Source organism: Tympanuchus pallidicinctus, unplaced genomic scaffold (genome assembly GCF_026119805.1).
Source record: "Tympanuchus pallidicinctus isolate F22 unplaced genomic scaffold, pur_lepc_1.0 scaffold1, whole genome shotgun sequence".
Classification (NCBI taxonomy): Eukaryota; Metazoa; Chordata; class Aves; order Galliformes; family Phasianidae; genus Tympanuchus; species Tympanuchus pallidicinctus.
Genome location: NW_026294618.1, coordinates 61000397 through 61018782, shown reverse-complemented (window position 1 = coordinate 61018782; position 18386 = coordinate 61000397). Strand labels below are relative to the sequence as shown.

The 18386-nt window shown below is 35.4% G+C and overlaps 1 protein-coding gene across 1 annotated transcript in view; it reads left to right on the top strand.

Moving 5' to 3' along the window:
- The window catches only part of ESR1 (estrogen receptor 1), a 154642-nt gene that overhangs the window by 124250 nt on the left and 12006 nt on the right, over positions 1-18386 (top strand). The window contains 1 exon segment of the mRNA XM_052671643.1: positions 4443-4581. Coding sequence (XP_052527603.1) covers positions 4443-4581 — 139 coding nt within the window.

The following is an 18386-nucleotide window of genomic DNA, read 5'->3' as shown; positions in this document are numbered from 1 at the left end:
CATGTTACAAATATGGAACATGCTGCTGCTTTATGTTAGCAAGTATAATCTGTTTAGTTTCAGTTTCAGGTGGTTGTGTGGTTTGTCTTTTTTTGTTGTTGTTGTTGCTTTTGATTTTTTTGCATATAACCTATATAATTGCCACCTCTTAGCTGAATGCTCAGAACATCTTTCTGGCTTTTCGGAAGTTTGGATTTCCACATATGTACAAGAGTTCATGGAACAATTATAGTGCTCTGTGTTGGCAGTCACTCAGAAGTACTGTTAATTTGTCTGTGAATTAAATAGGGATGGTCTAGACAAGGCTTTTAATCCATAGCTGTTTTGCTCCTGGTAAGCATAAGATGTGTGATGGCTCTGTGGTTTTTGGCCACACAAGGGTTTTCATATGTATAAAAACGTTGTGTAATTGGTCAGTCTGGCAGATTGAATCAGATATAGATTATATAGATAAACTGCAATTAATTTATCACCAGGGAACATCAACACATAATTTTGGTAGCATTAAAGTGCAGGATGCTCTGAATGATGAAGTGAGTAATGATTTATTCATCATTTAATTTAATCTCTTGTAATATTATTATGAATTATCTTGCTTGAACAAGAGCATATCTTAAAAATAATAATTAAATTTTGATTAGCATTTTGAATGGCAGCAAATTCATGGAACCTTATTATGTTGCTTAGATGATAACTGTTGCTTTTGTCAACAACGGTCCCCTCATTTTTAGTCTTGCTTGGAGCACATCTAAGTATGAGGTTCTGTATGTTATGTCATTATCTTTTGTAATGCCTTTTTCTTTATATTTACACAATGCAATCCTTTAACCTCTTTAACCTATTTGGCTTAAAGTGTAACAGAATTCCTGGTATTTCTCACTAGAGGGCATGTTTTTCAATGCCTTATCATTTTGACCCTTTTTTTTTTTAAATCTTTTTGTCTAACTTCTCATCTTCCAAGAATGGTTAACAGAATCAGGTAGCACAGAAGTAAATTGACTAACTTCATTACCCTCTTGGAGTTCCCATGGAGTTTTATAAAATTCCTTGTCTCTGTAGATGCAGATTCATATTGGAAAAATTCTCCATTATTTCCAAATTCTCTTCAGAGTTGTTACTGTTAAATTTTATATGCAAGTCTAATGTTCTTGGTTTAAAATTTCTCTCTTTACATTGGTGGATTTTTTTATCCTTTTTTGTTTTATTTTAATGAAGCTAGTGAGTGATCTATGTTGCTGACATTACTAACCTGTTTGTTATATTATTTCCCACATGCCATCATGCCAACTTAACTACAATTTTTGCCTTTTCCTATGTCATCATGGAAAAAAAAAAGGCTAGGGTAAAGAAGTAAGCTGTATGGGGTTCTAGAAATACTTCACTGCTCTTCTTCATAAGTAATTTAAAATATTTGAATTCAGTTAATACTTTTAGGGTTTTTATGAAAAGATATGAAAGTTAAAGCCTGTTTCATAAAACCGTTATTTTTATTAAAGTAAAAATGAGAAGCGACTTAAAATGAAAGCTATCAAGTAGATTTGGTAAGATTTCTGTGAATTAAAGTTCATGTGCGTTATTATATTACAGATTTATACCTTCAGCAATCAAGGCTTTTGTGTCAACTGTTTTCTCATAGAGCCCAAAGATGTCAGACTGATGGATCGTTTAATCCTTTTAAATACACATCATCAGTTTCTTTTTTCATCCTAATTTTTTGAAACTTCACTAAAATAACAGTCAATATTCTGGATATCAAGAATGTTGTTGGTTGATTCTTTTAGGACTTTTTAATGCAATGTATTCATATTTAGCTACTTTAGACAATTTTATCTTCTCTATGAAATATTTTTCTATTCTCAGAGCAGGCTAACAAAATATCCCTCCTCTACTAAACAAGAATGGTGATTTCTTTTTTACTCTTTTCTCTTTAGTTTTTGTCCAAATCACTTAACCACTGCAATCTGAAATTTTGTTTGCAGGCCCAGGGAAAAATAGAACTAATGAAAACATATGACTTAGAAAGGATTTGAGACAAGGCACAGTAAAAGCAAGATAGTCTTAAGAACTAATTAAAGGGAGGAAGGAGAATTATACTGAAAAAAGAACCTCTATGTATAAAGATCTTTCCTATTCTTTACCATTCAGTAGCTCTGTAACATACAGCTTCTTTTCAGCTCAAAAGATATATATTTTGTGTTCAGTTTCTTTCTCTGATTCTATTAAGTTTAACTACAAAATAAAAGGGCTACTGTTTTGTGTACTAAAGACATGGCTAAACAAATGTTTGAAGTTCTAAGAGATTTATTAAGTTCTGCTTGTTTTCTGATATAGCACACAGCTGCCATCTTTCCCCAGAGATGCAGCTGCATTCGAATGTATGTTGATATTGCACTTTTTTTCACACTCTTTGAAGAAAAAGACTAGTTAAAGCTGTTTGTTCTTGCATATGGATTGAAACTAGACTTAAGGTGTGACTCTAACTTTACTGACAAACATTTTGGCATCCAGTATGTTGTACAATGAGCAGAGTTCTATGATAAAGTAAGTTAGTGCAGCAGCAACAAAACTCGGTCTTTCTGAAACAGTAAAAAAAATCAGTTGCAGAAGGATGGATGCACAACCAAGTGAAACGATGGCAGTATTGCTGACTGGTATCCATTGACTGTTAACTTCAAATACTACACTGGTGTGCATGTCTCTGCATTGCTGTGGTTCTCTTCAGTCTTACATAAAAGCCTCATATTACATGCTGCGATACTGAAGTAATACTTAGGAGGGAAAATAGTGTTGTTTGTTCTCCATGTATAAACAACCATTTCTTTCTGCTAGTCTCATTCCTGAGTGCTGTTACCAGTGCTTTGTAGTTAATAAAGTTACTATTTTAAGTTTCAGTTTTACTGATTCAGGCTGTTTGGTGACTCAGGCAAAAATGCCATTCCACCACTGCAACATCTGAAGCTCATATTTTAGTATTATATGGAAAAATACAAGAAAAAAAGAAACCTCCCCCCCTCTATTTAAAGAGAGTTACTGCCTTCATAAAAATAGCAGGTAATGCAGTTGTCTAAATCCATTCCCAGTGATTCATAGGTGAGTTTTATTTAGGAAACATCAGAGCTGTTCACATTTTTTTTCTTTTAATGATTATGTACAAACGGACTGATTAGCTCTTAGATGTTTTCATAAAAAATAATTGTACCATCAACTGTTCTGAAAAAAACATATTTTCTAAGATTTTGTGAGCTCTTTCTTTTTATTCCTTCTCTTCTTTTGTTATTTTGAAATCAATATTTCGTAACACAAAATTTGACTTTGGAAATATATCTTCTTTTTTATTTATTACTTGAGAGCATGTCAGGTAAAATTACTTTGCAATTGAGTCAGTATATACCTCCAGTGAGAACAAAACACTAAAGAAGAAACATTCCATTTAATGGGATGATAAGGTAGCTTACTCTGTAACGTATTCTGAAGACTAATATGCATCAATTGCACCTGTAAAACAAAGATCAAAAATACATTTCACACATGACACTAAAGGATAGTAAAGGATAAATAAAATAAGTTTTGATGGAATTTCTACATATTTCAGTATTAGCAAGCTCACATAACTAAAGCAAGTTGTGCAATTTCCACTTCATATATATTTGGAATTAAAGTAATCTTGAAGAGTGGTATTCTCAAAGAAGGAATATCATCTGTTCAATGAAACAGGCACATGAATGATTATTATTCTTGAGTATTTGTATTTTGCATTGCTACAAGCCATCTCATTTTGTATTTCTTGTTTCTAGCACTGTTTAAATACAGATTAAGAGAGGTAATCTTCTTCCTCTAGGTGATATAACCCAATACATAAAGAAAATGCCTCATTGGAAAGTTTGAATTGTGCTGCGATAAGCACCTGTTTACTGATTAATTTGAAATGCTGTGTTAGGCCCTCTTCCTCACTGCACTTGCACTATGACAAATGGTTCACAAGTCAAATAGTATTTTGCTGGTATAAATGTTCTGGTATTAGTTGGTCAGAGCTATCCTTTCATTTTTTAAGAAGCATTTTCCCATTTTCCCACCATCATGACCTAGGCAGTATGAAACTGATGGGGATGGCTGCTCCTTTTTAGCAGTGTGTGCCCGGCTTTCCAGACTGTTAGGAACAGATGTAGAGATGGCAGTGCTCAACTGGCTCTTGCCCAGCTCTTGGGATAGGGAGCAGTCAGGGCACAATCATGGGCTAGAAAATGTTAAACGTTTTGTAGACTGGAGACACAGTGGACCTCACAATACACAAAACTCAACAAGAATGTTTGAAGAAGACAAAATCTGTTTTATTGTTTTTCTTCTTATCTAGCTCCAAGGTACTTTTTAATCTGGTTCTCTGGATGATGTTGTTCCACTTACAAAAGTGGAATATTTTTACTGTCTCCTATTTATTCTTTCAGGATTTGTGGATTTAACACTCCATGATCAGGTCCATCTACTGGAATGTGCCTGGTTAGAGATATTGATGATCGGCTTAGTCTGGCGCTCCATGGAACACCCGGGAAAGCTTTTATTTGCACCTAATCTATTACTGGACAGGTCAGTTTGTGTATTGCTGTTAATTATTTAAGTAAATTAATTTGTTTCCACTGCAATCAGATTAATTTTTAGTTTTTAGTCATCACATTGATGCTACAACTTGATGGTATGTCATAAATTAAGCAGTATGGGACTGGAGAGGAAACACTGGAAGAAAAAGTCTAAAAATGATCTGATAACTTATCAGACAAGAAAAACATCTGAAAGTCACCTGTAGCTGGAATTACTTAATTTCAAAGGCAACTAAAAATTCCTCTTATAATCTGTAGTTTGTTGTCAAAATAAATTCAATATAAATCTGAAACACTAATCACTTTAATCCATATAATTACTTCTCCTTATCTAAAATCCTCATAGTCGGTATTAATTAGAACTGGTTTATTAAAGCAACCAGCCATAATTATGGAAGAAAATCCTGATGGATCTATGTTATTATGTGATGTATTTGAATTTGTTTTTTTTCTCCTGTCCACTGGAGTTAAATTTGTGACTTGCTGTCCTAAGTCAGTCTTTTTTTAGCCAATCTTACTGAGATGCCTAAGGTATTTCTAAGTGAGAGATAAAAATATATATCCCTGCCATACAATATCCTGGAATTTAGCAAGCAGTCTTCACAAAATCAAAGCAGGAATTCTAGTTGTCTCCATTCAAATTCAAGTCATAAAAAATTTCAGCCTTGAGAAAGAGTGTTGAACAACAAGCAAGGGATTTGGCAGAAGACTGTGGCAAGGCTAGGAACAATTCATTAGGATGGAAGAGTGATCCTAGCTATTGTTAGTGTTCTTCTGTTGAAGACTGAGGTAGCGGAGCTGACAGGAGAGAGCTTGTGTGCAGGCATTGGTGAGTCCAGTGCAGACCAAAGGCATGTAGTGAGGCAGCTTAGATCTAGCCATGCTTTTTGGTATCATCACATAACTGCAGGGGCAGTGAGGTGCAACAGAAGGATGGCAGCCAAGCATCAAGGGCAGAGCCTTCAGTATCTGCACCCATTAGTTAGGTGAATGCACCAACATTGTTGCTAGCAGAAAAACTATTTTTTCTTCTTTTTATTTAGAGAATTAAGAGAAAATTGTACCATAGGAAAGTAAATGTACTATGCTATGGAAAACTCCTAAGATTGCAATTTAGCTTCAATAACTAACTAATATGTTCCAAATTTCATGATGTGTGCAATGAGGAAAACTGTAGAACAGAGCCGTAGTGTCATTTTTAGCTAAAAAGAGCTAGGGAAACTTTTGAAACTTTGGTCTTCCTCAGCTAAAAATTCCATGCTCTGGATAAAATGGAATCTGAGCAGTTGATTCGAACATCTTATCTGCTGGGTTAGAGGAAAGAATTTCATCCAACTGGAGCTACATATTACTTTAGAGGAGAACATGAATTCATTTTCAAATAATAAGAAATGTGTTTCTAAGGCATAATATACTTGCTTCACCCTATCTGGTAGGGATATTTGCTGATTCTGGGGTGTACTGATATGATAAATAGTTTAATGTTTATGTCATGTTAGTGCTAACAATAATTTTATATGCCAGATTGATTTAGGCATATTTTTCCTTCTGAGAATGTTATAGGGTAGCTGTACGTTATTTGCTAGGTTTGAAAGGGAAGGACAGAGATGATTCAAAGCCTGAGTCAGTGGAGTTCTTCCTCTACAACAAATGTTTGGGAGAACATTACAGGAAGAGTGCAAAAGTTGTTTGATCCATTTTTGCTGTTATCTAAGTAATGAAACAATCTGATTGAGTGGCTAAAATAATGGAAAAGATGGATTCAGTACAGAAATTTTCTTTCACCTGTGCTTGCTTCCATAACCTTTAGCATATTCTTTACAGAATTTGTAGTCTTTGTCAATATTTTCATCCACTGACTTCTGTTCTCAATCCCCACCACTCTTACCCTGTTATCTGATCTATGTAGTTAAAAACATGTGCAAATGCAAATTTAAATCTTGGCTATAATCCAGAGTCACCAACTACAAGTATTAAAACCTTGGTCTGTCTCTTACCTGTGTTTTTGTGAACTCAGTGCAAGTTCAATATAATCAATATGGAGCTTCACAATACAACATTTGGCCTCTGCCTCTCTGATCTTTAGGTGTCAGACGTCCTCTCTGATTTGTCATCTCTCTCATTTTTCCCATTTCGGATAATCTTGTATCTGACAGGTTCTTTCTGTCTGATAGATTGTCATTTGTATACATTTGTATGTAAAGCTCAGGTCACTTCAAGTTTTATTACAGCAACTTTTTCCATTTTGGCTAGATGAATACAGTCTTGCCTGGCTCATATCTGTCTGAAACTCTATAAAAATACCATTCCTTCCTTGCCTTTTTTTAAGCAAATCTGATTTTTGTTCTTCCAGTTTACTCCTCCTTGGATTATATGAAACATCCGCTCGTCATTTCTCTGAAGATATCTTAGAGAGGAGGTTTTCTTTTCCCATTCTGTGACATTCTACTTGTTACATTTTTCATATAAGTGTATCTATAGTTTTCTTATGTAACTATTGACAAGTGGAAGATTCCTTGAAAATATCTGTAAAGTAGCTCTGTTACTCACTTTAAGTCTATTCTTGAAACTTTGCTTTCCCTAGTTAAAAAAAAACCGTAACAATTAAGCTGTCAGTATGTTTATACTACTGCTTTCTGTATGGTTGAGTATCATCACATTATCCCTTTCTGTTCCCACTCTGCCTTATAATTAGATAGGACATTCTGTGAGGTAACGCACTCTTTCTTATTCAGTTAATGCACTGCCTGAACACTTGAGTTGGTTCAAGATCAGGACTTTCAACAGTCTGCTAGTCACTTATAGTTAGCACATTTTGACAGTGTACAACTGATGCTATTAAATTGGCTCAAATGACAATAATTACAGATTAGAAAATGAACCCCGATTGGGAACTAAAATAGCGTATTCACAGAGCTTACATTTAATGTACAGTATTATGCAACAAACTGTAAGGAACGCGGGATACATGCAAATGTTTTTATATGTGGTTTGTGAAAATTAGTGTCATGTATGAGGCAAATCTAGGAGTGAAGACAAGTTTGCAGTGGGATGAACCAGATGTTTCCTGTCTGGAGGGTTCCCAAGAAGCTAGACCTTAAAAATGTCATCAGATCAGGGCTGAAATTTTTCAGGACTGACAATAGGCTGTTTGTAACTTTGAGGAAAATGTAATGTTTCTTCAGGAATAAGGAGGAGTCATATATTATTATATTTTTAAAGCATTTGCTACATGGAAATTTCACACAGATCAGAGATTGTTTTGAAACATAATTCTAAAGAAAATCATGGTAGAAATAGCTCAATTGCTAACTGAAGTGGATGACTTCTCACCTGAATCATCATTGGTACCAGCAAAATGGGAAATACAATGATGCTTTTTAAAAGTTGATGGAATTTCAGCCCAGTAAGCCTGCCAACCATTACAGGGAACTGATAGCTTGCAGTCTAAAGAAGAGAACTGGCTGAGGACTGAATAAACATGACATAGTGGTAAAAAGTCACTGAAAGTTTTGCAAGGAGAAGCTATGTATTATAGCTATAAGGGAGCTCTTTCCAGAAATTACCAAGGACATAGACAAGGAAGATATTCCAAAAGGTATTAAACAAGATTCAAATTTATTATAGACAAATGTAAACTGATACATACAGAAAGAGAATAATCCTAAACTTCACACACTGCACCCTGAGTTGATCTTTCCATCTTGCTGTTGCAATAGTCAGTTTTACAGAACAGCAATTCTTTGCTCACTAGCAGCTGAAAAGTAAGTATGCTGCAGCTTCCCTCATGGAAATTATTGCAACAGGAAAACAAACAAAAAAACACAGCTAATTACCAGAACCTTGGTGCTTTTCTGATTTTCCTTATCTTAAGATGGAATATTGTAAAAACAGACAAGGTACAGACAAAGTACCAATGAGACTGCATGGGTAATCAGACACAGATAAGTTCTGAAACAAAGGATACCTAAGTAAACTGACTTATCTGTATATGAAGCTCAGTTGAAGAAGGAAAATGAAGTAGAGATTATAAGACTTATGTGAAGCCATGAGCAAGTTGAGAAAAAGTATGGTAATCCATGTTACCTCTTCCAATCTAGCACTGGAGGTAATCACTTGAAATTAGCGAATCTACATGCCTGTATACTTAGCTCAGGAGTAAATACACATTTGATAAGAACCAAGCCTGCTGTTTGCATTTTATGTTCTGATGTAATTTTTTATAATTATGGCAAAAATTTCTTTCAAAAATTATTCTGAAGTGCTGAAAAACAACTCAGCTAAATGTATTCAATATTTTCAGTTTCTAACAGGTTATTTGTGTCTTTCTATGGACAAATTGAGTTGTCAGGTTTTTTTATTTGGAAACTCTTTGCATCCTCTTCCAGAATTTGATGATTTTTTGTTCTCTTTATCATCTGAAAGAAATTGAAGTATTTTCACTTTACTGATCATCATGTTGATCAATAGCTAGGCAACCATGGATCTCTTCAAACTGCAGATAGCATGAATATCATAAAAACTTGGATCATTCTCTATTTGAATCTGCAACAGATTTAATGTTACTTTCATAGGTTTCATGGAATATTTCATGTGCTGAGAAATTTCTCACAAAATCTGAGAACAGTGTCAAGTTTTCTGTGCAAGTAGCACATTCAGAAAGTTGAATAACTGAATACAGTAGAATAGAGTCAGGATGAATTTGTACTGTGTTTTGCCACTCCCTTACCTTCTCAAATATTCCTGTGGCCTCAGGAAATCAAAGTTTTTAGACAGTCTGCCACTTAAGTAAATGGACAATTGTGTCTATCTATCTATTTATTTATTTTGCATTGTGTGGCTACAAATGCATTAGTTTGACTTACTACTGGAAAAATGGAAGCAAAGTGGACACAGATGCTTGATTCAGAACACTTCATTAGTGACCTGCTACTGTTATTGTTTCATAGAAAAAGACTAATATGCAGAAAAGATATCAAAATTTTTCAAAAAGCATTTTAAAAAAATAGTTGTTTTATTTTAATTACATCTTTTATATCAATAAATCCTGTGCTGGAAACCCAACTCAATCATCCTGTCATCAGGCTGCTTACCAGGCTGTTCATTTTATCAACTCGTAGGCAGCTATGGAATCTCTGGAAATAATTTAATTTCTCCCTCACCTTTTACCTTATGGTTGGATTTTGAGATGTATTACTGTATTGTAGATGCAAAAAATGTAAGTACATATATATTCCAAGAGACATAATTAAACACAAAAAATGCAATAGGAATCAGTTGTGGTTACTATAAATGTGAGTCTCTTCTGGGTCTTGGAAAAAAAATCTAAAGACTACTTTTATGTAGATTTTGTAATTTAGAAAACCTAGGCTTATTTTAGGAAGAACCCTTCCAGAGTTCAAGGAAGTGCAGGATAAAATGATAAACTCTTTAAAAAAATAAACACAACACTCAACAACAACAACAACAACAAAAGTTTTCAAAATATCATGGTCTTCACAGTTTTAAGAAGTCTTCAGAAAAAGAGATTCCCTCTGTGGTTTTTTAGACTCAGAAGTTTTCAGAAAGAACAAAATCATTTCGGTATTTAAGATAGCTCCTATTTCCTGCATAACTTCTAATACTGCTTTTTCATCTAGTCACTCTGACCTTGGAAGTTCAGTCTCTAGCTCTAGGTCTCGGTCATGATGAATCTTTCAAAAATGAAACTTTCTTACCAATTTTGATATAGAGAGAATTTTGAAGTATTTTTGGCTTTAAGGTATTTCAGAGTGAGATCTTTCAGAGTGAGAATTCCAGAGTGAGATCAATCAATATAACATTTTTTAGACAATTATTGTAATTTTACTAATTTAAATGTTATAAACTGTTAAAAATATAATAAGCATTAATGTTCTTATAATTACTGTAAGAGTGGTTTTGAGATTTTTCCTGTCTTATTCGTGGATCCATTTAACATCACCTTTTACATGCAATAATAATGAGAAGATGCCTTGGTGTTTAATTGTCTATATGTTTCAGACCTGATTCACCACTGTTTACATGTAAATGTACTCTTTTTCTGCCAGTGCAGAAGATCCTCTGTTGATTTAGCAAGTGAAGACAGTTACAACTGTATGCATGGTTCTGAGGGCAAGAATCAAGAGCACGGGGACCCCATGGTCGGTTCACTGTAATGGATATGGGCTTGAGGAAGAGTGAACAGATTTCCTATTGGTCAACAATTGGTTTCACAGCTGATGTCAAAAACAAGAGTTCATTTTTTGTGATCACTGAATGAGATAGCTGGGAAGAGATGGGGCCCACCTGATCAAGTGTGGGCAAAGACATCTTTGTCCAAAAGGAGCTTTAAACTAGGAATGGTGGAGATGATAATCAACAATCAAATGAAGAAGATGGTAGACTAGGCTGTCAAGAAATGGGTTGTAGGATGTATGGGTGAGAGAGACCTTGGAAGTAGAACAGGGTTCATCCTAAGTGTCTGAACACAAATAAGAAAATGTTTACAGGACAGCATGATGAAGGAAGCCGTCATACGTTTTCAGTAAAACCTATGCAACTGTGTGCCTCTGAAGTGCTGTGTACTAATGCATGTGATATGGAGGACAAGCAGGAAATATCAGAGGTTGGTGTGCTGTTGAAGGTCTGGGAACACAGGGACAAGATAGAAGAGCTCACCCATCTGGAAAGCTGGAGTTAATGGATACAGGCTCATTAGTAAGGACAGCAAGGGAGGAAAGTTACCCTGTGTGTGAGTGAGCAGTGGAAATGCATGAAGTTCTTGCAAGGGATGGATGAAAAGCTAGCTGTGAAGTTATAGGTAAAGATACATGTGCTTCTGGAGGGACAATCCCAGCAGAGCACAAAAAATCCAGGGGCTTTCTTGAATGATTGCTTTGCCAATAACTTCATAGCAAAGGTGTCCCGAGAGCTGATATGAGGAGATGCTTCAATGGATCTCTTAGCTGCAAACAAGTAAGAACTGGTCAGAAGTGTGAACAGGGGCAGACTTGGCTAGATGAGATATTGGAGATCAAGAACCTGTGAGCAGGATCACAAGCCTGTTTTGAGTTTGGATTTTTCAGGGTCTTGCTTGGAAGAATTTTGTAGAATACAATCCTAGAGAGAAAAGGGATTCAGGAGAGCTGATTTTCAAGGATCATCTCCTCTACACTTAAGAATGGTTTTTCCTGACATGCAGGAAGTCAAGCAAAAGAGGCAACAAGCCTGAATGAATGCCGAAGAAGCTGATGAAACAATTCAGGCATAAATAGAAAGCATAAAAGAGATGGAAGCATGGTCAAATCACCCTGGAGATAAGGTGCTCTTTTCTTTTCTTATGTATCTAGTAGCAGGATGTGGCAATGGCTCAGAGCTGCCTCACAGGAGGTTCAGGCTAGACATTAGGAAAAACTTCTTTACTGAGATGGTAGTTAGACAGTAGAACACGTTTCCTAAAGGGATGATTGATGCCTTGTTCCTTCCTGTGTTCAAGAACCATTTGGATAAATAAACACATTGCTTTAACTTTATGTTAGTCCTAGAATAGTCTAACAAAGCCATTCAGCAGTATTTTAGGCATCCAGATGGATGTGTTTGATTTTGTCTTAAAACCTCTACAGATGGAGCTTTCCTGACAGAATATTTCCTCAAGCTGTTTCAGTACTTCACATAGGATTATGAAGTATCAATGGCTATCGATGGTATAGAACACGTTAATATACGTAACAATTATTTATTGTGCTGAAGGCAGTCACCACCTATGTAAAAAGCCTGTTGTAACATTTTAAATGTTGAAATGAAAGAACAGGTTTTCTGTATTTGGAAAATAGCACCAGGTATTCTGGTTAATCTCTTTCCTTTAACTATTCTCAGTCTTCTTGAATTTTCTTTTCTTCTTTTTTTTCTTCTATTTTAAAATCTCCCATTTGGTCTTTGAATGAACCACTGTCTCAGAGGATGATGAGTTGATAATTTCATTACTACTGGAAAAAGTAGAAATTGCCTGTCTGAGCTTTCGACTCTATCCTAATTGTTGCTGTGGTGCTATAGAAGAAATATAACTATGACAGATGAAAACTGCTGCTGTGCATGAAGAACCACTTTTTTTGAATTTATTCTGCTGAAGTGATAACACCAACAGCAGTAACTCGAAGGATGGGTCACTTGCTTGCTATAAGAAAAAATAGGAACATAACCGCACTGCTCAAAGGTAGAAAAAAACAACCTTGCTTTTAGTGGTCCCTTCTGATCATGTCTGTTTTCTTCCCTCAGAATTATGTTTGCGACTGATATTTCAGTTTTATTTCTTAGTTGGAAAATGTCTGATTCAAGCAACTCTTAGAGGAAAAAAACTTGATTTCACATTGAACTGTACTAGTTCCAGTTTAGTATTTCTCCAAATGCCAAGCTGGGAGTGATTCTCAGACTGTGATTTATGCACTGACAGTAATGGCACATATTTTTGAATAAATAGCCAAAAATATTCTATTTGTTTAAACAACAAGAAATAATTACCATAACAGTGTTGTAAATCAACTGAAAAAGATTTTAGTTAACTCCCACACACCCAAAATAATAGGAAAAGAAAGCAAAATTAATATTTGATGGTATGTTTCTGAAAAACATGTACTCTCATTTTAACGTTTCTTCCTCTGAATTTTTATCCTTGCCTCTGGATGGATAAATACTTCTGCTCTGCTTATTCCAGTACTAAATAATTTATTGAATTAATAATAAATACTAATGCATATAAAAGAAGTATGGGAATAAGATGTAAGTAGGATTAAATGCTTAGAAACCATATGAGAATGAGTAAATTATTATGAATAGAAAGGAGCATAGTGATTCCAAGCATTTCTCTAAAATACAGCTCAAAATTAAGCTAATAAAGGAACTGTCAATGAGGAGAAGGTTGAGTTAATCTTATAATTTTTCTTCTCTGTTTTGGATTCTATGCTAGATTTATTCATTAACTGAAGGAAAAGGGCCTTAGTTTTATTTTTTTGTTAAACCACTGCACTAGTACAAGAAACCTTATTTGTATGACTTCAAGATTGCTTTTATTCTTTATGCAGGTGTTGGCTGCACATATGGATTCTTGGTTAAAAGTCTCAAATCTAGTAATAAATTCTTGCTTCTAGTCACACCCTCAGAAACCAAACTCTTTCAGGTTCTTCTCCAGCAATTCACTTAGAAACAAAAATATTGATTGTAGATCATTTTGTCCAATCTGCTCCTTATTGCAAGAGTACTGCCAACACCAGCTTAGGCCAGCTGTGACTATCTAGAAGAGTCTTGAAAGTCTCTAAGGGTGGAGAATAGACAGCCTTCATAGATATCTATTTCAGGGTTGCAACACCATCCTACAATCCAGACTGAACCTTGCATTCTGTAGTGTGTACCCTTTTGCTTTAACATCTACTGCTCCTGAAAGAGCTTGGTTCCACCCAGTTTTCAGTGCCCCTGCTAGCAGTTGTGGACTGCAATTTTGGCTTTCTACTCCAGTACGTACTCTGCCTCATCACTAGGCTGAACAGATCCAAATCACCCAACTCATTCTTACAGGCCATGCTGCATGCCTCTGACTACCTCCAGTCCGAGGAGACAGCCAACAAACTTCCTGACCTGAGAGACCTGAGACAGGACACAGGTAGAGCACGGGTGAGGGCAGGGCTACTTCTCTTTTTCCAGCCACATTCATCCTTAAATAATTTGTTACACAATGAGAGTGTGCTGTTTTTTTTTTTTTTTTTTTTTTTTTGTTTGTTTTTTAATATAGTTTAATTTGGAACCATTTTGCAACAAGACTGCAACTCAGTCCAGAATTTTTCCAACCTGCTTATTTGTCCTTGGGTGCAGGATTTTGTACTTCTCCTGGTTGAACTTTCTGAGTTTTCTGTGGGCTCACAGTCTCTATGGTACTGAGGCTGTGCTGTGTAGCTCATTTCACTCTCAATGTAGTATCATCCACAAATGAGAAGGCCTGCTTTTTGTCATCATCCTTGTAATTGATACAGCAGCACTGGGTTCGGAGTCAACCTCTAAAGGAGATTTTACTCATTACCTGCCACAAAGTAAGTGGTAAATCCATTACTGCTACCTTTTGTGTAATACTCCCTGTAATCCACCTATGTCTTTCTGCTCAGCCTGTACCTTCCTAGCTTACAGACAAGAATGCTGTAACCTAAAAGCCTTGCAAATTTGAGGCATTTATGCATGACACTCTCCCTTCAATCATTTAGTGAATTATTTTGTCATAGAAGTCAATCAGAGTCGTCAATCATGATTCAGTTTCATGGATTCTCCTTGTTTTTGTCAGAGATGAATCAATCTCCTGCTATTTGTCAGGGCCTGTTTCAATCTCCAAATGTAAAAAATACATTGGTCAGCTCTTTCAGCACCCTGGAATGAACCTCATTTGGCTCCAAAGATTTGAGTTATTCATCTACATAATTTGTTATTTTTGAAGAAATTCTCTAACCTGTCAACATTCTTCTGTTGGATGCCATGTTGAGTTGGTGCATATAGACCGCTGTCAGCAGGCTTTGCCAATGATATCTGGACAAAAAAACAGTTTCAGTTGTTTCTGTGAATTCCATGTAGTCAGTCAGTGTTTTTTTTCCCCCCCTAATTCATCAACTTGTCTGTTCTTTCTGAACTTCCACTTACCGTTGTGTAATTCAATTCTTGTTGCCCTCTTTGTCCCTCACTAGTTATAGCTTCAAATTAGTTTTAGTGTAAATTTTCAAACAGTGCTTTGATACCCTTTCCTTCCTATTTTTATTTCTATTATGTGACCTTTTGCCTTATATTTTAAGAAGGAGTTTCTTGCTTAGCTAAGAGGATCTTCTTATGAAATACCTAGTCTTCTGCTGTTGTAGGATAAGTCTGTTCCTGAGCACTTCATTAATGTTCCTTGAAATGTTTTCTAGCTCCTCTGGAAGCTTTACCCCATCATGGCTCTAATAATATTCTATCTAGTAATTCCCTATGTAAATTGTAATATGATCTTCTGAAACCCCAAATCTGATCTGTTCTTCTGAAACCTTTGGTCACAGTTTTGTTGTTTGCCTTCCCAGCGTACTTCTGGATCCTGAGCTCAATTACATCTTGTGGTTGCTGAAGACAGATGTCCTATCTGTGGCCACATTCACTAGCAGTTTATTTTATTTTGGTGAGCAGTAGGTTGATACAATCTATGCCTTTGGTGGTCTACACTTTTTTTGGTGAACACTACAGTTCATTGCTCATGCTCTACCTTCATGATAGTTACAGATCCTCAAGATCCTCAAGATTCTACTGTGGGATGTGTCCTATTAATTGTCTTTGTTGATGATCTAAAGGAGGAAATGGTGTGTACACACTTTTAGTTTCCAGATGACACAGAACTAGGAGGTGCAGTTGATACACTGTGTTGCCATACAGAGGAAGCTAGATGAAACAGAGAAATGGGCTGACAGGAACCTCATGAAGTTCAGTAGGGAAAAATGCAGAATCCTGCACTTGTGATAGACTTAATTCACTGCCACTGTCCAAGCTCACTAACAGCTTTGCTGAAAAAGGCCAGGAGAACAGAAATCTGAGGCATGAACGCAGTACTGTAGCATGACGGCGATGAAAGACAACAGTATCCTGGTCTGTATCAGTAGTAGCCAGCAGAGCAAGGGAAATTATTATTTCACCTTTATATGGAACCCTTTAATCCATATGTGGAATGGTACGGCCTGTTTTGCACCCCTCATTACAGGAAAGGTGTTAAAAATTTCAGCAAATGTAAGGAAGAATCACCAAAGTGGTTAGGGCTTGAGCCTTGAGTGGAGAAACTAAGAGAACAAAATTTGCTCATCTTAGACAAGAGATGGCTTTTGATCATATCTGGCAACCTTCTAAATTCTGCATAGAGGTTAGCAAGACTCTTTATTGAGATGACTGGTGAGACTGAGGAACAGGAGTTAAAACAGAAATTCTGGCTAGATGTAAGAGTGACTATGGACATAACTAAACTGAAAGAGTTTTTTGGATTCATCCTTGAATGTTTTCAAGACCAGACCGGGTAAAGCCTAGAATGATGAGCTAGTCTGAGATAACAGCTGACCCTGCTTTGAACAGGAGATTGGACAAGAGATATACAGAAATGTCCAGCTTGAGTGATGCTATGATTCTGTGGACTTACTAAACTTAAAGCACACAGCACTCATATGCAGCAGCTTAAGACCATTAATTCACTTACTTTAACTTTCCTTAGTATTTCCTGATAGCCAAGTCTAAACAATTATTGTAAGAATACACTCTACCATTTTGCAGTTAGCAAACCTTTATTATTTTGTTTTCAATAAGCTGAGAGTACACAAAGACAGCAGCATGATGTTGATATAAGGGCAGTTTTTATATCTGTTACTTAATTTGTCCTTCAGGAATGTTATCTAGGCCATCCTAGATAGGCCTTCCTATCAATGGGACACAGAGCTGTAAAGATGTGATAATACTATCAGCTTATGTTAGAAAGTTAGAAGGCAATTCAGGAGAACTAGAGATTTCTATTTCAGATAGTGTTTGTTAGTTAGCAAAGAATGAAAATGTTGTAGACTAGATAATAAAAACCATCCAATTAGAAGCCTGCATATCAAAGATGCTGAGCTCCTGCAGTTCCCTGGAATTGGAGCTGCTGCCTAGCTCTGAAAATGAAACATATTTCTAAATTGTGTTAACACACATGAAATATCAATGCGATATTAAACTTCATCTAAATTATATAACTCTACCTACAGCACTGCTTACTTTTTTTTGTGGAGTTCTTTGGTATTTTACACTCAGTAGATACTAAAGCAAATGTGATTAGAAAGTATTTAGAATCTCTTGAATTTACATAGTTTTTATTTATCATCTATCATATGAATCCAGCTGGTAGGAAATAGGCACACACAAAGGCATATAGACTAAAAGTTGCAGGAATAAAAATTTTTGACCATAACTTATATCTGTTGACAAATATTCTTCATTGGAATATTGTATTTGTCAGCTACAGTCCACTGAAATATTTCTGTAAAAATACCCAGCAATAATTCCTTTTTTGGTATTAAAATGTCTTTTCCATTTCATGAGATTCCATGAGGTATTTTATAAGGTCTTATTTTTGGGTTTTTGTTTTATTTTATTTTTAAATTCCCTTGGCTCTCCAAATTGCTCAGATTGTGTAACATTTTTTTAATTGTTACAAACACTGGCTGGCAGAAGTTTGAAAGGTTATAGAAAGCAAGTATATGTCTTAGGTAAGCATAAAGATTATAATTATTATTTTTTTTTAATATGGGTCATTTGCTGTATGATCTTCTGAAACTTTCTGCATAAACCTGAAATTCAAAATTATTAAGCTAATCTCAGTAACAGGTATGATTTAAATTAACACAAAACCATTAAATGCTTTTTGTCCTCTGACACTGCTTAATTATGTATGAACAAAGTTAATATTTCACTAGTCACAGGAAAAATAGTAATTGTTCCAGAAGCAGTGGAAAATTTCCCACTGTTTTTTTTTTTTTTTTTTTTTTTTTTTCTTTAATAGGATTTAAGTTTTAGCAGCAAAGCAGATGTTTGAGGCGGTGATAACTGTTCATATTTTTACATCTTCGAGTGCCTAATTTTCTTTGTTTTTTATTTGCCAGGGGCAATACTAAAAATTACTTTGCCTTTGTTAATTTTATTATTGTCCAAACAGATGAGGAATATAACTGAATCCAACCAGTTCAGGTTTTCAACAATGTGGTCTTCATCGAAGAGTTCTTCCCCCTTCCT